Genomic DNA, 21,808 nt, shown 5'->3' with positions numbered 1-21,808 from the left:
CAAGTAAATAGAGCTCCAAGCTTCATTATCATTTTCAGAGGGAAATGTAGGTAATATCCACAAACATTACATCACATTATACTTTTGATACCAAAATTCAAATACAATTTTGGCACTGCTATTCTATCTGTATATAAAAATTAAGTAAAACAAAAAAGGCGCTAGATGCATGTTCTTAATGATTAATATTCTGTGCATACCTTTTTCTGCACACAATTTTTAGGGGAGACAGAACACAGATTAATGAAATGCTGACAATCTAACATATGCTGTGACAAATTGGAGTTATAGAAAAAATTGCCAATTTTGAATATCAAGATATATTTGAAGGTTCCTCATTCTCCCTCACTCAAAAAAAAAAAAATCAAATATATTGTTTGGCTTCTGCTGGCATCATAATGAGCAACAGTTTATCCAGGTTCTGCTATATGCATTGAACCATTATCTCCAGCAATAAGGATTTTTATTTGTATTATTTTTATTTTCTTTGAGACAGGGTCTTGCTCTCCCAGACTGGAGTGCAGTGCTGCGATCTCGGCTCACTGCAGCCTCCGGAGCGATATCTGTTAGGAAATGATTGCCTGAGTTTGAGCAGCAAGTGAGGAAAACCTGGAACACTGGGAGAAATCAAGACGACCACGGATACTGGTGTGAGTTGGGAGTCTTTCTATTTGTTCAATGAATGAATAAATAAAAGAGCAAGTGAATAAAGGCAAAAGTTCACAGTGAGAGCTGGTCAAAAAGGAAAAGATGTTAACTTTGGATTTAGACAAGCTAACTTTATAATGATGGCTGGATATCAAGGTGGGAGTCCTCAGGAAGCAGCAGGAGATGTCAGGCTAAAGTTTGAGAGTAATCAGAGCAGTAGGTACAGGTTTCAAGTTAATCTCCAGGGAGGTCAATGTTTAAGCCAGGGCATAGAAGGATCCTAAACTGGGAGATCATGTACAGGGTGAGAACAACAGAGAAGCCTGAGGAATGATGATGAGGAACTGGAACTGACAAAGAGCCCAGAAAAGGCATAATACGGGAATAAAACGGAGAAAAGAAACAATGTAATGTCATCAGTCTTGACTGGTTCAAGAGAGGCGAAAGAGAATGACATCAAAGGGCATGGATGGCCTCAGAAAGAATAGTTGTGGGAAAATCACAAGGTGAAAGCTAAACTGCAATGGGTTAAGGAGTGACGGTCAGTGGAAAGAGCAGGTATAATGTTGACCAGTACAAAGAAAGAACTGCAATTAAAGGAATAAGAAAGGGGAGGGAAGATTTTAGTCTTCAAGAATAGACATTGGTACTGAGAGTAGTAAGCATTGTGGGACATTATATTTGGCCTCTATGTACTGTGGAGGTGACATATGGCCTGGCCTCTTAGATTTCTACTTTTTATTTATTTATTGTTTTTTGAGACAGAGTCTCACTCCATCATCCACTACAACTTCCGCCTCCTGGGTTCAAACGATTCTCATGCCTCAGCCTCCAGAGTAGCTGGAATTACAGGCCCGCCGCCACACCCAGCTAATTTTTGTAATTTTAGTAGAGACAGGGTTTCACCATGTTGGCCAGGCTGGTCTCAAACTCCTGACCTCAAGCAATCCACCTGCCTCAGCCTTCCGAAGTGCTGGGATTACAGGTGTGAGCCTCTGTGCCCATCCTCTACTTTTTAGTTGAGCAAAAGTATCTTGAATTTGATGGAGCTTATGTTGAAAAATCGTTTATATTTTTTACTTTTATCTTTTTAGAATTTATTTATTTTTGAGACAGAGTCTCACTCTGTCACCCAGGCTGGAGTGCAGTGGTGCAATCTCGGCTCACTGCAACCTCTGCCTGCCAGGTTCAAGCGATTCTCCTGCCTCAGCCTCCCCAGTAGCTGGGTCTACAGCGGGACATGCACATCTTCTGATAAAGGACTGTCTACTAATCTTTATACTTATAGTCATATTTTCTTTTCTTTTAGACATGGGATCTTGCTGTTTCCCATGTTGGCCTCAAACTCCTGGGCTCAAAGGGTCCTTCTGCTTCTGCCTGAGTAACTGCGACTACAGGTGTGTACCACTGCACCCAGCTCTATATTTTCTTTCTTTTTTTTTTTTTCTTGAGACAGAATTGCCCAGGCTGGAGTGCAATGGCACAATCTCGGCTCACTCCAACCTCCGCCTCCCGGGTTCAAGCGATTCTCCTGCCTCAGCCTCCCAAGTAGCTGGGATTACAGGCATGTGCCACCACACCTGGCTAATTTTTTGGATGTAGTAGAGATGAGGTTTCACCATGTTGGTCAGGCTGGTCTTGAACTCCTCGGCTCAGGTGATCCACCTGCCTCGGCTTCCCAAAGTGTTGAGATTACAGGCGTGAGTCACTGCACCTGGCCTATATTTTATTTTCTTGAGTAGTTTCTATCCCAAAGTATCTTCTTTAAGTCAGGATACCATGATATATTTTCTTCCATTAAATGATGCTTTATAGTATGTAAGATAAAATGTAGGAGAATTTTTTTAAGTTACAAAGCAAAGGCAATTTATATTTTCTTTTTTTCTTGTTTTGAGATGGAGTTTTGTTTTTGTTGCCCAAGCTGGAGAGCAATGGCGTGATCTCAGCTCACTGGAACCTCCGCCTCCTGGGTTCAAGCGATTCTCCTGCCTCAGCCTCCTGAGTAGCTGGGATTACAGGCGTGCACCACCATGCCCGGCTAATTTTTGCATTTTTTAGTAGAGACAAGGTTTCATCGTGTTAGCCAGAATGGTCTCTATCACCTGACCTCATGATCCACCCACCTAGGCTTCCCAAAGTGCTGGGATTACAGGCATGAGCCACCACGCCCGGCCTTATATTTTCAACAGGATTCCCATAACTGAATGCGTCCTAGAATATTTGGAAATTTGGTTGGGTAAGAGTAACCACATATGCTGGTTACCCATATCCTCTTGTATTTACAAAATCAGCAGCAGACATCCCTTATCATCAGAAATTTCTTCCCAAGCTCTCAGCCTATCTCTATCTTCCTCCTTCACAGCTAACTTCTGTTCCCTTGTTCATTTCCCCGGGACACTTCCTACTGAAATTAGCCTGTGTTGTTTATCTTCAGTCTTTCCCTCTAGTTATAAAAGAAGCATAACTAAAATTTACCTAGTACTTAGTATATGTCAAGGACTATTCTAAGTGCTTTACATAGGTTCCGTTGTGTAACCCTCTCAATGCAAAATGCATTTTACAGATGAGGAAACTGAAGAAGAGAGGGGATAAATGATCTGCCTGAGATCACACAGCTTGGAGTCAAGATTAGAACCTAGGAAGTCTGGCTCCCAAAGCCACAGCCTTAACCAACTGCTATACTGCTTCTCACTAGACCCCCTCAGTCTCTTCAGAGTACTAACTTCATTCAGTAATATTTACTATGTGCTGATACTGGGAAGCAGGCGGTGCTAGGGACTGAGCTTTTTGGAATTAAGGAAGTAGATACTGGGGCATACCTTCCAGAAGGGGACACAAACAAGAAGTCATTACAATGAGAGTGAGGGGGAGGCAAGAGAACATGCTCAGGCACTTACAAAGTCAGGGTTGGGGAAGGGGCTGACTTTCCCCCTCAGAGAGTGTCGGGGAGGAGAGCTCGCCTGATAGCACTGGAATACTAGCTCCATAATTTGCTAGCTGGGAGACTCTGGAAACATTATTTAAGGTCTCTTTTTGGGCCTAAAATAAAATAAAATAAAATAAAAATTGTTAACAGAGCTGTTCCCCCAAATACGTTCTCAGCTTTTTTCCTTGATTGTTTACAGCTGGCTTCAACATTCAATTCTATGCCCACAGACTCCCCATCTGTACCTCCGGCTTGGGCCTCTCTTCTGAGTGCTAGCGGAAGGGGAGCTGGCCATCTCCCTCTGGCCCCGATCCCAGCTCAAACTATGTGTACTCAGAACCCACTGGCCCTCTCCAAACTGTAAAGTGTTCACAACCATGCTGCCCACTTCCGTCACTGGCACACCGCTCTTCCAGAAACCCAGGGGTGAAACATCTTTGGCTCTTTCCTTTCCCCTGCCCCTTACATCTTTATCACTGTTTCCAAGTCATTTTGATTTCCCCTTTCCTTCACATTTTTACTTCCACAAGTAGGTGCGACTTCATTGTCTAGCTTGACTACTGCAGTAGCCCTCTCCCAAATCACGTCACGGCAATCTTACCTCGATTGTGAGGAAAGATTAGATTTCCTGAGTGCCCGCTGATCATCACTCCCATTCTAGCCTTCCACACTCCTTATGCTCAGTCACCCATTAGCTTCTCTGCTCCTCACCACTCTCTCTCACGCTACACTCCAGACAAGCTGAACTGCTCAGTGTCCTTACACAAACCACAAGGTATCCTAACTGCTCATGTTGCTTGCTTCACCTGGAACACCTCCTCCATTTCTGAATGTCCAAACACTGCCCATCTATGGATGTCCTGTTCAGATCACTCGACTCAGGGCTGGGTGCAGTGGCTTACGCCTGTAATCTCAGCACTTCAGAGGCTGAGGTGGGCGGGGCGCTTGACATCAGGAGTTTGAGATCACTCTCCTCTAAAAAAATTTGCTCTCTCCTTTGGTAGCAAATTCTGTCTTCCTGACTTGAGCTTACACAGCATTTTATCATTCTACTAGGCAACTGACGGGGTCTTTCTTGTTTGCACAGATGGTTATGCAACACTCTCCTGCTAGGTGGCAGAATCCTTTGAGTGTAGAATCCAGCTGTGATTCATTTTCATGTGTCTCACTGTCCCTAATACAAACTGCCCAAAAAATATAACTCAGTGTATACAAATGAATGGAAGGTCAGAAAGACAGAGAAAACTGGAAAGATGGGAGAAACAGCAATAGCATACTACCATGAGGCCGACTGAAATTTCAGGGTGCTAAGTGATGAGCACCATCTTTCCATCACAGGGATTTGAAGTAGGAAAAATAACTGACTATAGTCACAACATGTTAAAGAGGACTTTTCCAAGAAGACATTTCTGTGAAAGGAACAAAATAACATCACTGGTATGGTCTGACGTGTCTCAAATTCACGTGCTGGAAACTTAATCCCCAGTGCAAGTGTTGAGAGGTGGGACATTTTAGGAGATGTTTAGGTCATGAGGGCCGTGCCCTGATGAATGGATTAATGCCACTGTAAAAGGGTGTGATGAGGAAGTTTGTCCCTCTTTGCCCTTCTGCCCTCTGCCAGGTGAGAACACAGTATTACTCCCCTATGGAGGACCCAGTGTCCAAGGCACCACCTCAGGAGCAGCCCTCACCAGATGCTGGCGCCTTGATCGTGGTCTTCCCAGCCTCTGTAACTGTCAGAAATAAATGTTGGTTCTTTATAAATTACTCAGTCTCTGGTATTGTGATAGCAGCACAAAACAGGCTAAGAAAATCACCTTAATGTTTAGACCCACATATTGCTGGAATGCAAGTACAAATTAATGCAAGTAAGGCTTTTAAATAATACAGACTTTAAAAAAACAAAAAAGCAAGCAAACAAACAAACGAAAAAGAGAAACAGGCTTCACTTTGTTGCCCAGGATGGTCTTGAAGTCCTGTGCTCAAGCAATTCTCCTGCCTCAGCCTCCCAAAGGTACTAGGATTACAGGTGTGAGCCACCATGCCCAGTCAATACAGGCTTTTAAAAGAATTATTGTTAGGCCAGGCACAGTGGCTCACGCCTGTATTCCCAGCACTTTGGGAGGTCGTGGGCAGATCACCTGAGGTCATGAGTTTGAGACCAGTCTGAACAACATGGCAAAACCCCATCTCTACTAAAAATACAAAAAAATTAGCTGGGCATGGTAGCACACACCTGTAGTCCTAGCTACTCAGGAGGCTAAGGCAGGAGAATTGCTTGAACCCAGGAGGCGGAGGTTAGTGAGCCGAGATCATGCCAACTGTACTGCACTCTAGCCTGGGCGACAGAACAAGACTCTGTCTCCAAAAAAAAAAAAAAAATTATTGTTAGATCTTAATGAGGCAGAAGAAAGAACAAGGAAGTGGACATATGCTAAAGAAGGGGAATTAATAAAAATATATTATCATCTAAACTCCAATTATTGCTTCCACTCACAATCCACAGGATCTCAGCATTACCCCTTTAAAGATGTTGCCTCGACTCAAATATTACACTAACAGGCTTGTCTCCTAAGGCTACTATTTTTTTCTTAATCAAGAATTTAGCCAGCATAATCTCAAAAGTTTGTGCAGAGATTTAGAAAGGAAGTAGCCTTAAGTAGAAAATAACAGAAGGTACATTCTGTTAAGAATGTACCATATAACTGAAGAAACAGAATGATCCATTTCAAGCATTATCCTCTATACCTTGTCAATCTCCAGTACAGAGAAATGGAAAAAGTTCTGTGACTGTGGCCATTTTACTAGTACAGTGGCCATCTGCCTCTAGCCTCAAAATGTTAACTTCTTTTAGAGAAACAAAGCACAATTTTGGAATGTACCTTGAACATGCCTGGGTTAGAGACCAAGGAAAACAAGTTCAATTGCTCCACAAAAATTTTAAACTAATTGGCTGGGCATGGTGGCTCACGCTTGTAATCCCAGAAATTTGGGAGCCCAAGGCAGGCTGATCGCTTGAGCCTAGTTGAGACTAGCCTGGGCAGCACGGTGAAACTCTGTCTCTACAAAAAAAATACAAAAACTAGCTGGGGGTGGTGGCACATACCTATGGTCCCAGCTACTTGGGAGGCTGAGGTGGGAAGATCACCTGAGCCCAGGAGGTCGAGGCTGAAGTGAGCTAAGATGGCACCACCGCACTTGCCTAGGTGACAGAGCGAGATCCTGTGCCAAAAAAAAAAAATTAAGTGAAACTCTCTAAAGAACATGTGATCATAAGAATAGCTTGAGCCTGGGAGGTAGAGGTTGTAGTGAGCAGAGATCACACTATTGCACTCCATCCTGGGCTACAGAACAAGACTCTGTCTCAAAAAAAAAAGGTTACTAATTTTTGTATGTGAATTTTTGCCTCTATGTATACAACAAAACCATTTACACTAGAGCTTCCCTCAGCAACAAGATAGCATTAGAAAGTTGAAAAACAATTCCAAGTAAATAGTTGTAAGTATCTGCGTTAGGCTGTTCTTACATTGCTATAAAGAAATACCTGAAGCTAAGGGGGGCAGCTCATGTCTATAATCCCAGCACTTTGGGAAGCTGAGGCAGGAGGACTGCTTGAGCCCAGGAGTTCAAGCCAACTTGGGCAACACAGGGACACTCCGTCTCTACAAAAAATAAACAAAATTAGCCAGGTATGGTGGCATGTGCCTGTAGTCCCAGCTACTCAGAAGGCTGAGATGGGAGGATCGCTTAAGCCCAAGATATCGAGGCTGCAGTGAGCCATGATGATGCTACTGCATTCCAGCCTGGGCAAGAGAGTGAGACCAGAAGGCGGAAGGTAAAGGGGGAGCAGGCACATCACATGGCAGGAGCAAAAGCAAAAGAGAGAGGTGGGTGGGGGGTGTGTGCCACACACTCTTAAACAATCAGATCTCGTGAGAACTCAACTATCAGCAGGACAGCACCAAGACATGAAGGATCTGCCCCCATGACCCAAACACCTCCCACCAGGTCTCATCTCCAACACTGTGGATTACATTTCAACTTGAGATTTGGGTGAAAACATTCAAACTACATCAATGCCTTAAAGAACAAGAGTGTCTCAGCACTTTGGGAGGTCAAGGTGGGAGAACTGCTTGAACCCAAGAGTTCAAGACCAGTCTGTGCAATATGGTGAGACCTCATCTCTACAAAAAAAAAAAAGGGAAAATTAAGGGCTGGGCATGGTGGCTTATGCCTATAATACCTGCACTTTGGAAGGACTGAGGCAGAAGGATCGCTTGAGCCCAGGAGTTCAAGACCAGCCTGGGCAACATGGCAAGACCCTATCTCTAAAAAACAGATAAAAAAAAAAAATAGCCAGGTGGGGTGGCACATGCCTGTGTTCCCAGCTACTTAGGAGGCTGAGGTGGGAGGATAGCTCAAGTCAGGGAGGTTGAGGCTGCAGTGAGCTGTGATTACACCACTGCACTCTGGCCTGGGTGACAGAGCAAGATGCTGTTTCTAAAAAAAAAAAAAAAGTTTCTTCCAGTTTTCTATTGCTTTTAAATTTTGGCTATAACACATGAAGTTGTTCTTATATTTGTGAAGCTATGAAAATGAAGACAGAAGAGGCTTCGGATTTAAAGAAATAGAAATTGGCTTGTAAGACTTCCATTACAGCATATAACAATTTCAAATGCAACTTCTGGTTGAACTTCAAGGCTGGATACCCTATCAAAAATCACTTTGGATAGTATTTGTTTGATCCACAGTTATTACAAATATTAATTATTGTTAGTTCAACCATAAAAATCATGAATATATCTGCCTAGAGTTACTGGAAAAATACTGTATTCAAATAAAGGCAGAAAAATACTTACCCTGGATTTGCAGCTTCCATCAATATCCCAGCAAAGAAAATTAAACTAAAAACAAGGCTACTTCACAGCAAGATTTATTAATACATCCAAAAGAAAGAAAGAAAAATGATTTTGTCACACTATATACAGATAATACATACAGTGTTTCATACACATATTACATCAGTTTTTACACAAGAAAAATATACATAAAAATGTAAACTTTTGTATACAAAAACCCTTAAACAAATTAAACAAGGACCAGATAACAAAAGGAGACCAATTCATTATTATTTCATCAAATTTTTTAAAACAGTAATACAGTACATTCATTGAGATATATATGGAAAATGTGAGCCATCTCTTCTTGTTTAAAGGGAAATTACAAACCAAAAGCCAATCGCCTCCCAAAACGTGGTCTCCCCCAGCAATGCCGCACCCAATGCCACAAGTATGCCTCTCCACTAGAACTGGGGGCTCTTACCAAAACCTGCCCATCTCCTCATCTTGCTCCTACAGTCTGTGCAGAAACAAGTGGCTCCTAACTTTTGTGCATATAATTAAACTCGCAGCCACTATGAACACAAATACAGAGGAGAGATTCTCAGTTTGTAAGTTCCCTTTAAGCAGCTTTTATATTTTTGTATTTATTTTTAATGCATGGCCTGTTAAACATACTTGTGTGCCAAGGTGAATGAGAACACTGAAAAAGAAGGGCTTCGAGAACCGCTAGTCCTTGCTACCGTGCAGTTTCTTTGTTAGAAGAGATTTTAAAACTGTCCAACCTGTCTCATTTGCTGGTTTCAAATAAGCTACCTCACCTTTGATTTCCCACTGCAACTTGGTTTCGACTTACACTTCAGTACTTTAGTTGTTAGTACCATACAATTGCCAAGAGGCTTTTTGTTAAAGGCTACTTCTGATATCAGGTTCCAGCTAAGCTACTCAGTAAAATGGCTCAAACCCCAGCCTCTCTATTTTAGTCTTCAGGAGTACTCTTACTTCACTGTTTTTTAACATCTTACAATTTAGGATTGTCCATCTAACCCTCCTCTCTCTGCAAGTTCTTGAGATGTAATCTGCTGCCAACTCTTCACAAAATAAAATAATATTTAATAGTTCGTCCTTAATAGTCTTGTATTCAGTGTGTCAAATTGATGTACTAATGAAAAATACCTGAAACTGTGGGGAATAAGAATTAAATCTATTTCAAGCACATGCAACTTGGAACTCAGAAAAAAAAAGAAAGAAAGAAAGAAAGAAAAAAGAGTTTGGGAGGGCCCTTAACTAAAATGTGCTTAAGACAGCTTCATGAGAGAGCTGCTTTCCTTCAAATTTGAATTTTGAACAAGGCAAAATAACAATTAGGTGATATATTTCCCTGCAGCATGAGAGTAGTTAACTTCCCCCAGGCAAAATGATCTCAATAATCATTATTTATTAATGAAAGGAGGAGGTAAATTGGTGAATTAAGTTGATCTAGGAGATGGTGGATGACATACACTAATGGAAATATTAGGATCGCTTTATAAGTGAAACAAACAGTCTGGTCTGTGGAACATCTCCACTTCAGAGAGAGGAAAAATGCACAAAGCTCCTCAAGTGAATCTCCAGCTCTTTCTTACTCTCATGGGACAGATGGCATATTTTAAAATGACAGTCTCCCTTTCAGTTAAGAAAAACACAACAATAAAAGGAAAAGGAAGATAAATAAATAGTGTGTGGATGTCTTTAGATGAGACTTTAAATGTTCTTTAAATAACTTTTGATAATGTATTTTAAATCATTACATACAACTGCCACTGCAGTGACAATATTCCAGTAGGGGCAGCATTTTGCTAAATGTAAAAGATTGCCATTTAAAACTCATACATATACATGTGTATATACAGTTATATCAACACTATTTATATACATATATATCTAGAGAGCAATATTTCATTGCCTTTGAATATCTATATATCTACTCCCACAATATATACTAGAGACATACTGTGTGAGTACATATGAAAGCATATGTACACATGCTCTGACATGTATATATACACTTTTGTCTGTGTGTGCATAAGAGCTTTAAAGGCACAATATATAGGGATGCAAGTTTTCTAGAGAGCTGCAGCAAAGTTAATACAGAATGTCACAAACTGAGAACAGTCAAAAGGAAATGTAGCAGAATTCATCACACAGGAATTCATCAAAGCAGTTTCATCATGAGAAAAATGAGTTAGTTACAGAATTCAAGAGGCTTACATGTGACCTTGTATGCTTTCCATTAAAATGTAAATGGTGAAGTTATGATTAAACTACAAAGCAAAGAAACATATGTAAATGACAAATTAATGACAGTAAGTGTGGAAATAAACCTAACACTAATCTCAATCATAAAATCATAATTATGTTCTCTTGTAATTTAAGTAAAATGACCCCAAATTATTGAGGTAAAACTTTCAAATTTGTTTTATTCGAAAGTTGGCTTTCTGTTTGTTTTTGAGACAAAGATGAATGCCCAATTCTCGAAATTACTATTGATAATATTACCAAAACTTGTGTCTTCTGGGAAAATTTCAGAGATAAAGATCTTTAAAAGACAACAGAGAAGTTGACGAAATATGCTTAAGCCAAAAGTTTCCGGCCAGAAAGGACAGAATTAAGGAGAAAAAAAACCACAATGATGTGTGATTTCTTTTTCTTTTTAAGTGATGAGAGACTGACCAGTAGAAGGTGGTGAAGATGAAGAATAGTGGAACTGGCAAGTAAGAATTGTTCAGACAGGCATTCATTGTGTAATATCCATAAACAAGACTATAATCCAAAGGACTTCCATTTTACTATGTTCTGATGATGTACTCTAGACTGTCACCTCCTCTGGCTTACAGAATAATCCAGAACTTTCCATAGACTTTAATCTTGCTTAACAAAGGCTGTTTACCTATTATACACACACATTTTTAAGGGAAATATATGTATATAGCTTTATCTATACACACACATATACATACGTGTATATATAGATTTATACAAATGTATAAATAAACATAATACTTTTCAATCTTTCCATTGACAAGGCAAGTTCACATTCAGCAAAGTGCCACCACATCCCATATACACATCTCTGTACAGATATACACATAAGGGTCTGTTTTCACCCTTCAATCGGGAGAATTTTTTCTAGCAAATCCCATTAACCAGCAACTGAAGGGAGAAATGGCACCAGTACAAACTCCCTTCTTTCATTTGCATGCATATGTACAAGAAATATGCAGATTAAAAAAAAATCCCAAAACAAGAGTGAATGAAACCAGGAGATGCTGCAAAAACACAACTGTAGAAAAGAACAGCATATAGAGCTTTCCTAGGTCTTCACTATATCTAAGATGAAGTAAATGATGCTCAAGAGACAACTACAAATTCAGGTATATTATCAGAAGTTGTTTTGACATATTTCAAAGTACATGATTTTTTAAGTATTAAAAATAAATGTCATTGGAACATTTAATAACAACTCTAATTTTGACTATTTCAGACCACCAGATACTCCAGTAATAAATGTATAGCAAAATAACACCTTAAAACTCAAAATAAAGGGATGTATTTTTTTTTTAATTCCATATGAATCAGGGGTAGCACAATTTTTCCTATAGCTAAAATATGGGGATGGGAGCACTCTTAATAAATAACAGCAGAACTGAGTAAAAGTTTTTTGAAAAATTTTGGAAATGAAATCACCCCAGCTTTGATATATGCACGGTGAAATTATCCCACCAACTCCTTAAACAAAGCAGCCCCTTCCAAAAATTCTTTATGAAAGGCCTATACTTTCTCTTAACTTCACCAAGAAAAGATGATCAACAATATTTTCTTACTCAGAATATAAAGAAATCTATAATAAACATAAAAAAGGTTCAACAGATCTCTGGTCCCATCACCACAATAGATAAACACAGCTCATGTCTGGGGCTGTCTGTCTCCCTCTCTTATTTTTATGCTCAAAAGTGAGAGGCTGATCTTAGAACCTCCTATTTCTGATGTCATTTTATGAACATAGCATAATATAAGTTAATCCAAAGGTTAACATAAAATGCACATGATATCAGAGCTAGCCTTTTAACATAAGATAACATAATGATTAATTTGGTGTCTTTATACAACAGAGACAATGAGAAAGTAACTCCAATACCCTCAACTAAATAAATCATGTTTCTACAATACATTCGGTTACCTTTATCTATTTTTATATAAGCACACATTCGTATCTCTCACACACGTGCCCCCAATGTATATTTTTGCATGTGTGTAAAAAATACAGACATATACATGCACACGAGTAATTTAATTCTATTTTAAAGTCACAGTGGGAATTCCTTAGTGAGGAGGGATAAAAAGTTCCTGAATAAGACACTGAGAACATCTAGATTTATTATTTTCTCTATTTTACTTCCCAACTTACAGAATAAACTGTAAATTAAAGAATAAATCCATAGGAAATAAAAGAGGTCTTAAAAACTTCGTTTACAAATTCCAGCTACAGTAGTTGGAGTTTAACTTGATCTATGTATTTCTATGTACCCTGTAACTAAGCTTCTAGCCATCTTATGTAAACCACAGATCATTTACTAAACAACATGATTCTCAACAGTTCTAGGAACAGTTATAAATGGTCTAAAGGTGTTCTACATTTTGAGGCCCCAGGATATCCTTTTATTTTATATATCTGCAAGGTAGCAAAGGATAGCTATACACCTTGACACGGCAGAGATCCAGTGTAAAAAGGTGCTTCACTAGTTTGTTTTGTCAAAAAAAAAAAAAAAAAAAAAAGCTCATATATATTTAGCTATTAAACACATAGGCAACATAATTCATTACACTCAATACAGCTTTAGTATAAAACTTATAATTTATGAGGTGATGTTAATAGCATAAATTAATATACCTTTTCTCTTAAAATCTACAATAAGTATTCTGAAAGCTCATTGGGGAAGGAAATTTTTAAATAAAAGTTTTAAAGCTGTGCGTGATGGGAAAGGATTCTGTATTCTGAAGCTGAGATGAGAGCCTGGAGGAGAAAGGAAAAAGTCCTATGCAAGACACTGTGGGCTACAAAACCAAAAGTTTCCTCTTTCTTCCGCTCTCTTCAATGATGAGTCACCTTTAGTTTCTTTTAAAACTATTTTCTTATTTTAAAAACTGCCCTAATTTCCACAAGGAATCCCTGAGACATACTCAATACTATACAGTGAAAAGAACTATCACTGTTGAGAGGAACAGATTCAACCCTTCCAAACAGATGAAGACAATGTCAACAAGTGTCAGACTTCCCATCATTTCAGCACTAATCCACTGGAGCCACCTGCACCTTAATGATGCAGGTTGGAGTCATTTCAGGGCAAATCGGTCTATTCCCCCAAATAAAAGCAATGGTGTGGCATTTAGCTGCATTGGAGCCTTCTGCACTGCGTGTTGAAAATTTTTCCAAGGGGAACTTTGGGTGCATATAGAGCTTACTTCAGTGGTCCCCAGCTTTAAAAACAAACAAAAACAAGCAAACGAAGAAAAAAGAAACAAGTGAAAGAAGAGGATTCTATGCCTCTTTGGCCGGGATGGGTACAGATCATGTGTGCATGTGCATTCTTCAGGACTGTAGTGGGCAGAGGCGAGCAGGCAGAAGAGAAGATGGAAAGCTGTGCTGCCCTACGGAGCTCACTGAGAGTTAGATAGATTTTTCTCTTATACGAGTATTGTTCTAAACTTTAGGTCACTCAAAACTGCGTTCAAAGTAGCCAAACATCCCCAGTATTGGGGAACATAGGGTAAAAAAGTCCTACCCAATTTGCTTGCTCTCTCTCTGAAACGTCACATTTCCTCTTATTAGCTCTGTATCACAGTGCAGAGAAAAACTAACAAAAAGATAAGGGCTGAAGTGAAAACAGAATTTTTGCTATTTAGAAATAAGGCTCCCAAAGTTTGATGCACAAACAACTGCAGCGTTAATGACACTGTTTATTAGAAGAGACAGAACTATTCATTAAAGTTTGATGTTTTATTTCCTAATTCATTAGTCAGGGAGAAATGCTTAACAGATATCCAAACATGTCTTTCACTGGTATTTCATTACAAATTTTATTGGAAAGGTAGTATTTAAAATGTTACTTTAATCTACTAAACATAATTTTGGTTTCCTCCAGAATATAGGAAAATTTATAAAGATATTAAGATATTATTAAACTGTTTAATTTTTCTACAGAAAGCCAGTGAAGATTCAGTTAATGTATTGGGAGGGGGGAAACATCTATGTTCTTTCATGTAAATATATATATAACTCTCCACCCCCAAGAAATATATTTTTTTGTCAGGAAAAATATCCTGAGAACAATGTAAATACTGGTAATAAAAGAGATACAAATGAAGACTGTTCAGTATGACTAACTTTTCTTTCAAGGAATCCTCTAAATTGCCTCATTAAATGGGAGAGTTATTTAGAAGACCATAATATTAGATTTCTATATATACCAGATTAAGAAGAGAATTTTAAAAGAAGTCTAAAAGAAAGATGAAGAAATTGAAAACTAATTTTTAATGGATTTCAAACCTCTTAGTAAGTTTAGTGTTAATATACTCATCTTTTTGCAATACCAACCCATAGCGACCTTCTGAACTAACGTGGAGGAGAGGAGATTGCCTTACACGTGCACTGCCGACTGATGGCACCCACTGACCATCACCAGCACCCCTAGGATGCCAAGGCACAGGAAAGATGGCGGGCAAGCACCGGCAGACTGACCACACGATATTTACTAGATATGCTCAAATTCTAATCCACTTTATAAAAACAGAATGGTACAGGTCAACGGAAAGGTCAATTCTTTCATGTAAGAAGAAAACTGTATGGACAGGGCACCTCTGTGCATCCCAAACATGGTTTCCTTCCTAATCAAAGAGCTGTCTTTGCTACTGTGGACTGTGATCACAGATTGAGAACAAGCTCTGGTAAGGAAGAGCTTTAGTGTCAGTCACAGAAAATGATGATTCTTAACTTTCAGGTGTGAGACTGGGCTTATTTTAAAAATAAATCTTATAAATAATTATTTGGCAAAGATAAAGTATTAGCTTTCTTTAGCCTTAAGACACTAAAGACAGTAACACCAATTTAAGGAAAAAAAAAATAATAACCTCACTTTCCAACTTGCTCCTCATGCCTACTATTTGTTTCTGATTATAGTCTTCTCATAGAGGGACACTAGACACACCACACTGCCTGCCAACATGAAATTGCTCAGGAAGTCATTTATAAAGCAGTTATATCACACATGGTAGGTTACCAGAGAAAATAATCCTTTGCTGTCTAAGCTATGTGACGATAATTAGAAAATTTTTCCATTGCATAGTCTGTCACTTGGTGGGTTAAGTATAATTGCTACTTACTATTATGAGTTGTTTACTAGCTACATAACCTACTCAGATGTGCAAATTGCTAAGCCATTTTTACAGAAGAAAAAACAATGTCTTAAGTACTTTAATTAAAATAATATTAATAATTATGTAGAGAGAGTAGAGAAAGCCCATCTTTTCTTCAGATGCTACTGATCACAGCCAGTGAATATCACACATTAGAATGGAATTCAGATTCTCAGAGCACAGAATGTATCCATTAACTGCAGCAACTTTGTAAATTAAATCACAGTAACACAATCTAACTGGCCTTTATAAATAGTCCCAAAGAACTGCAGAAACAGAGTGAAACTTCCTTGCCACTATTTCTCATGGGTTTAATACTAGAATAAAAGCTAGTTTCTACCTATTTGGGACCTTATATAAGATTTGTTTTTGATTCCAGTATTGCCTTATGATAGCATAAGAGCTACCTTAAAAGATACTAATTTTCATATTTCTGGAGTAAAAGACACTTCATTCCTTTCTATACATATTAATAGCAAAGTTACTACTAACAGACAAGAATGGCTCTATTAACTAAAAGAAAAACACAGATCTCTCTGGGCTTATAGATGTTCTCCTCTCTTCCAAAAAGGGACTCATAAGAAACAGCAAGAGCAAAGCAAATTGCAAACTTTGATATCTGTTTTGAACTAGATAAAAGAGAGGAGAAGTTTGTTGTTCGTAATTCCTCAACCACTTTCCTCAGCTTTCATCACGGGCATCCAAACGAAAATGTATTTACTCAAAGTTTTTGGTGTGAAGCTGTAACTAGCAACATTCCTGATAATTTCATGCCTCCTTACTAGAAAGCAGAGAAGGGCTTTTAAATGCACATAAAACAGAAAATTGCAAACAATAAAATGTGCAACTTACTGCAAACTCAGCTTTGTATCATTTAACTGAAGAATTTCAAGCAGCTAACATGAGGGACAAAAAGACAGAAAAAGTTCAAATCGACTACCCAGGACTTTCCCTTCGCTGTCAAAGGGCTGATGAGGAAGTCAATGTGCTGCTCTGCGACAACCTTTAAATATACAATGAAGACTAAACTGAATTGCTGGGAATGGACAGTTACCTAGTGATGCTTACGATGAGTTGTGAAAATAGTTTAACAAACTAAATGACATTTTTGAGCAGAGGTAACTACTCGTGACCACTTCATTACAGTACATTAAAATAAAAAAGCTTACTAATATAGATTCACAGGTGAGAAATAATCAAATTATCTGTCCTCACCATTCAGAATAGAAATTTATGGTGATACCAAATATAATTTTGCTTTATGACATAAGTTATAATTTAGAAATTTTGCACTCTGCAAAAAAGGCAAAGCTATTAAAAATAAATCTTCCAATCAATTACCATGATTTTAAAAAAACTAAATATATTACAAACATATTTTTGGCCCACAAAAAGAAACATCAATAAATACAAAATAGGGCATATAATGATTTCATACAGTCATGTGACATTTCCCCTCCATAACCTCAGGCACGTGGTATCTGCATAATGCCTACTGATCACCATCATTCCTTTAAAAAGCAGAGAAAGAAAAGCTTTCAAAAGAAGGGACTGGTTAGAACTAGCATGGCATAAAGAGAATACATACAGGAAGTAGGAAAATACATCCAATCGTTACCTATTAGAAAGGAATTAAGATCAAATATTCCCTGACAAATGAATTATTGAACCACATCAATAGGTATGTTCTCTCTACTTAACTTTTAAAATATATATATATGTGAATTAGACTAGACTCAGGTATAAATAGCCAATGGTATCTCAAGGGACAGTGAAACTACTCAGCAAAAGCAGAGTAGAGATGCCTTTAAAATCTAGTTTCACCCTTCTCTGGGGGGGAAAAAAAAGGTAGGCAAGAAACCTCACAAATTCATTTCATAGTCACGAACTCCCTAAACTACCCAATATGATTTTTAACCCTAAAATCCTGGATTTTAAAAACATTTCCCAAAACTATTTTCAAATTTACTTAAACCCAAGTACTTAAATTATTTTAAAAGTACCAAAGGGCAAATAAAATTTATGTCTAATTTCCATATTCTGCTTTGAAAGAAACTTTAAAATGTGTATCCTTCAGATATCACACATCACTTCACAAGTGGTACACTGATTCTACAAGTGTCTGCAACATTTTACAAATCTTACCAAAGAATCACTACCGTAAACATGAAAAATTCAAAAGCAAAAGATGGATCAAGGAGTTCACAGATCCCATCTTTTCAAATCTATCTGACCTATCCTGCTTTTTCACATCAAAATATTTTCTTTAATTACATCTTGCAAATGTATTCCATGAGAGAAGGATTTAGAAACAAACATATGTCTGAAAAGACAAAGTGACCATCAGGCCCCAGAACCCCAGGAGCCTGCAGTCGTCCCAGGCAAGCTTTTCAGGACATGCCTACTTCACTGACGGGAATCCAAGCTTTCTATGTTCTGTTTCTTCTTGGGCTAACTTTTAACAGAAAAAGGTTGTGCTATTCACACGACCAGCCCACCACCCTCCCTACTCAGGAAACTTGAGGAAAAGAAGGACCAACCTTATCAGGATTGTGAGATGTAGGAGAGGAGAAAAGAAAGAGTCTTATATTCATTACAGAGGGGGAAAACAAACAAACAAACAAAACGCAAACTAATGGGACAGCCGCTTCCTGCACTGCACAAAAACACACGCGTGGGCACACGCATACTCACAGGCAGTCAAAAGACACATTTTTTTCTTTTAGTTAAACATGATCACAATTAGGAATGGAATCCTGGCCTCACTGTGGTGTTTAGCAGTTGGTGCTAAGTCAGTCTTGACCTGCCACACACCATTTGCTGTCTCTTATACAGGAACTCAATTAATAAGATCATTCTATCTAGAACCACCTATGTAAAAACCTGGCAATAGAATGGAAAGCATTGATCTGAATACTAGGAAATAGTAAAGGGCACTGGTATCTGAGGTATCTTCCACTTCTAGGACTTGCTGCTAAAAATCAATCCTATCCAGTCACTGTGCTGAACCACTAAGGAAACCACTGGGGCGGAGTGGGCCTGCCAGGAGGGAATGAGCACCAGTGCTAAGGAGCACATGTGAACACTGTAGCGAGGTCCACTGCAGGGCCACTCATCGAACTGGGAAGGGGGGTGCCCCTCTAATCCCCATCTGTTATATCTTCTTTCGGAAAAGGGGAGAGGGGTGCTAAAGAGGAAACAAAGATAGAAAACACTGGGTTCCCCACCTGCCTGCAAACACACAGACACTCTCAGTTAGGGGAGGGAAAGGGAGAAGATGCATTATTGGTACTTGTAGCTGTGGCACCTGTTACTGTGAAGCCTGTAGGAGGGGCTATAGAGCTGTGGCTGGGCTGCAGGTCCTTAGGAATGCCACTGTGAGAACTCAGCTGGTGGCCGAAGGCTGCGCTGAACTGAGGGAGTTGCTGCTTGGGAGAGGTGGAGGCCATTAGTTCAGCAGAAGGCCCCATGCCACTGAAGCTGGTCTGTGGTAACCCCGGAAGCACACTGGAGCTGCTGGGGGTCACGGTGGCGAAGGCAGGCTGTGTGGTCTCTGAGTTCGAAGTGGTGGGTGGTGTGGATAGGGAAGTGGAAAGAAGATGTCCATCTGCGCCGAGAAGGTTGCTAAATGGAGAGGGGTCTCCAAGGTTGACGGGGAGATTGCCCCAGTGAGTTCTGGGGTTTACCACGCCTCCAAGTGGCACCTCAAGTTGAGTTGGGAGCAAGTGCTGCGCCATGATGGGCATCTCTGCTGAAAAGGTAGCTGCCATATTGTCACCAGAGTACGATGTTGTGTGGGGAGAGGTGATATGGTCACTGTAGGGAGACGGCACATGCTCACTATCATAATGGCTTCCATGGGGCGAGGAGTGGGAGTGATCACTGCTGTATTGCTGTCGTGAGGTGATTAGGTCATCTGCCTTGCTCAGCAGCTGGGCAGGATGTGGCCTCTGGGAGGCATGGCTGCCGTCATGAAGTCCATGAAACTGTCCTGGGAAGGCTCTCTCCCCAAGTGCACTCTGGCTGATCAGAGTGGCAGAAGTAAGGCCAACGTTGGCTGGGGCAGAGAACTGCCCCTGGATCTGCCCTGCCAGGGGTGTAGGTGGGTTTGACAAGGTAGCAGAACGGAGCAGGTTCTCGTCCAGCTCTAGACTAGAAAAATTATCATGTACTATACGCCCATTCAATAGCTCCCCTAGGTCTGTGTTCACCTCTCGGCTCAAGGATTGTATTCCTGAAGTTCCAGTACCTGTGGAGAACACCCCTATTCCTCTATCTGACAACTCCTGGACTGGCACACCATCTGACTGGGCAAGGACCCCAATGGTACTCAGGCACTCGAGAGAAGTTACAGCCTGCAAGGCCCGTTCAAGCTCCTCAGCCTCTTCGGTAGTTGGGAGGAGGTCTCCATTCTTCCCTGAGTCAACAAAAGCCATCAACAATCATTAGAGCTTTTACCAGTCCTACATCACAAAAATCATACATTTGAATTATTTTAAACAATATTCTATTTAAAAAGAGTCCCTCTTGAAAATAAAAGTTTCCAAGATTTGGATTGGAAGGAAAAAGTGAAATAATGATCTGCAGGACAGGGTCTGAAACGTCAGCTGTCTACGAACTTGAATCACCATCTTCAGTTGATTTACTGAAAACCATCTCAAAAGTCATCTTATCAAAGTACTAAATTCTTAGGAACTCTAAGGATTACAAATGTAAAACTCAGTGACTATGTGATTATACATGTTTTTTACCTAAAATTATATTATTGTCATTAACATAGAAAACATATAATATCAACTTGGATTTGAGACAAAAGGCTGTGTAGAACAGGTCCACCTTGCCTGTTCTACTCCTGACTCTCCCAGCCGGAGGGCAGCTGTGGAAGGTTAAAACACAGAAATTCATACATCTATTTTAGCACAACACTAAGCACTCAGTTCATTTCATGGGTTATCTTTCAAAATGCTTTTGCTTTACTCTCTAATCCTTCCCCTTCATTTTGTTCCCATTTCTTACTAATTTTCATAAAATGGAAGCCCATAGACCTACTTTGATTTCATTTCTAATATTCAAAAAATCTATTGTTAGGAACTTGATTAATCACCATGGAAATATTCGATTTTTAATGGTGAAAGAAACATTCTAAGAGTATAAAAGATTTCCCCTGAAAGCATGGGGGAATTGGCAGATTAAGCAAACTTCGTTTTGGAAAAGTGCACTTCAGTTGAAGTACAGGGTGGGGTATAAAACTAGGGCAAGTTCTAAAAGACTTCAAAACTTATGTTCGGCTGGGCGCAGTGGCTCATGCCTGCAATCCCAGCACTTTGGGAGGCCAAGGCAGGTGGATCATGTGAGGTCAAGAGTTTGAGACCAGCCTGACCAACATAGTGAAACCCTGTCTCTACTAAAAATACAAAAATTAGCTGGGCGTGGTGGCAGATACCTGTAATCCCAGCCACTCGGGAGGCTGAGGCAGGAGAATCGCTGGAACATGGGAGGCAGAGGTTGCAATGAGCTGAGATGGTGCCACTACATTACAGCCTGAGTGACAGAGCAAGACTCTGTCTCAAAAACAAACAAACAAACAAACAAACTTCATGTTCAATATGTCTTTGTTCAAAAATAAAGTAAAAGTATTCATAAAGTTGGGCCAGGTGTGGTGGCCCATGTCTGTAATCCCAGCACTTTGGGAGGCCAAGGCAGGTGGATCACTTGAGGCCGGGAGTTCAAAACCAGTCTGGCCAACATGGCGAAACCCCACCTCTACTACAAGTACAAAAATTAGCCAGGTGTGGTGGCACATGCCTGTAATCCCAGCTACTCGGGAGGCTGAGGCAGAAGAATCGCTTGACCCCAGGAGGCAGAAGCTGCGGTGAGCCAAGATCTTGCCACTGCACTCCAGCCTGGGCAACAGAGTGAGACTCTGTCTCCAAAAATAAAAGAA

At 39.8% G+C, this 21,808-nt stretch overlaps 1 protein-coding gene across 10 annotated transcripts in view; it reads right to left on the bottom strand.

Annotated features, from left to right (window-relative positions):
- Positions 1–8,491: 8,491 nt before the first annotated feature.
- Positions 8,492–21,808, bottom strand: part of INO80D (INO80 complex subunit D) — a 98,115-nt gene continuing 84,798 nt past the window's right edge. For 5 of the 10 annotated variants that reach the window (XM_033230585.1, XM_033230583.1, XM_033230587.1 and 2 more), the window contains one exon: positions 8,492–20,281. In XM_033230585.1, the coding sequence (XP_033086476.1) occupies positions 19,116–20,281 (1,166 nt within the window). In that variant the 3' untranslated portion in view covers positions 8,492–19,115. The remainder of the gene's footprint in view (positions 20,282–21,808) is intronic. The other 5 variants (XM_033230579.1, XM_033230578.1, XM_033230581.1 and 2 more) reach the window with 3 other exon arrangements.

This window comes from Trachypithecus francoisi, unplaced genomic scaffold (assembly GCF_009764315.1).
Source record: "Trachypithecus francoisi isolate TF-2019V2 unplaced genomic scaffold, Tfra_2.0 Lachesis_group13, whole genome shotgun sequence".
Lineage (NCBI taxonomy): Eukaryota > Metazoa > Chordata > Mammalia > Primates > Cercopithecidae > Trachypithecus > Trachypithecus francoisi.
Note: the sequence above shows the minus strand (reverse complement) of the source record. Positions and strands in the feature narration are given on the sequence as shown.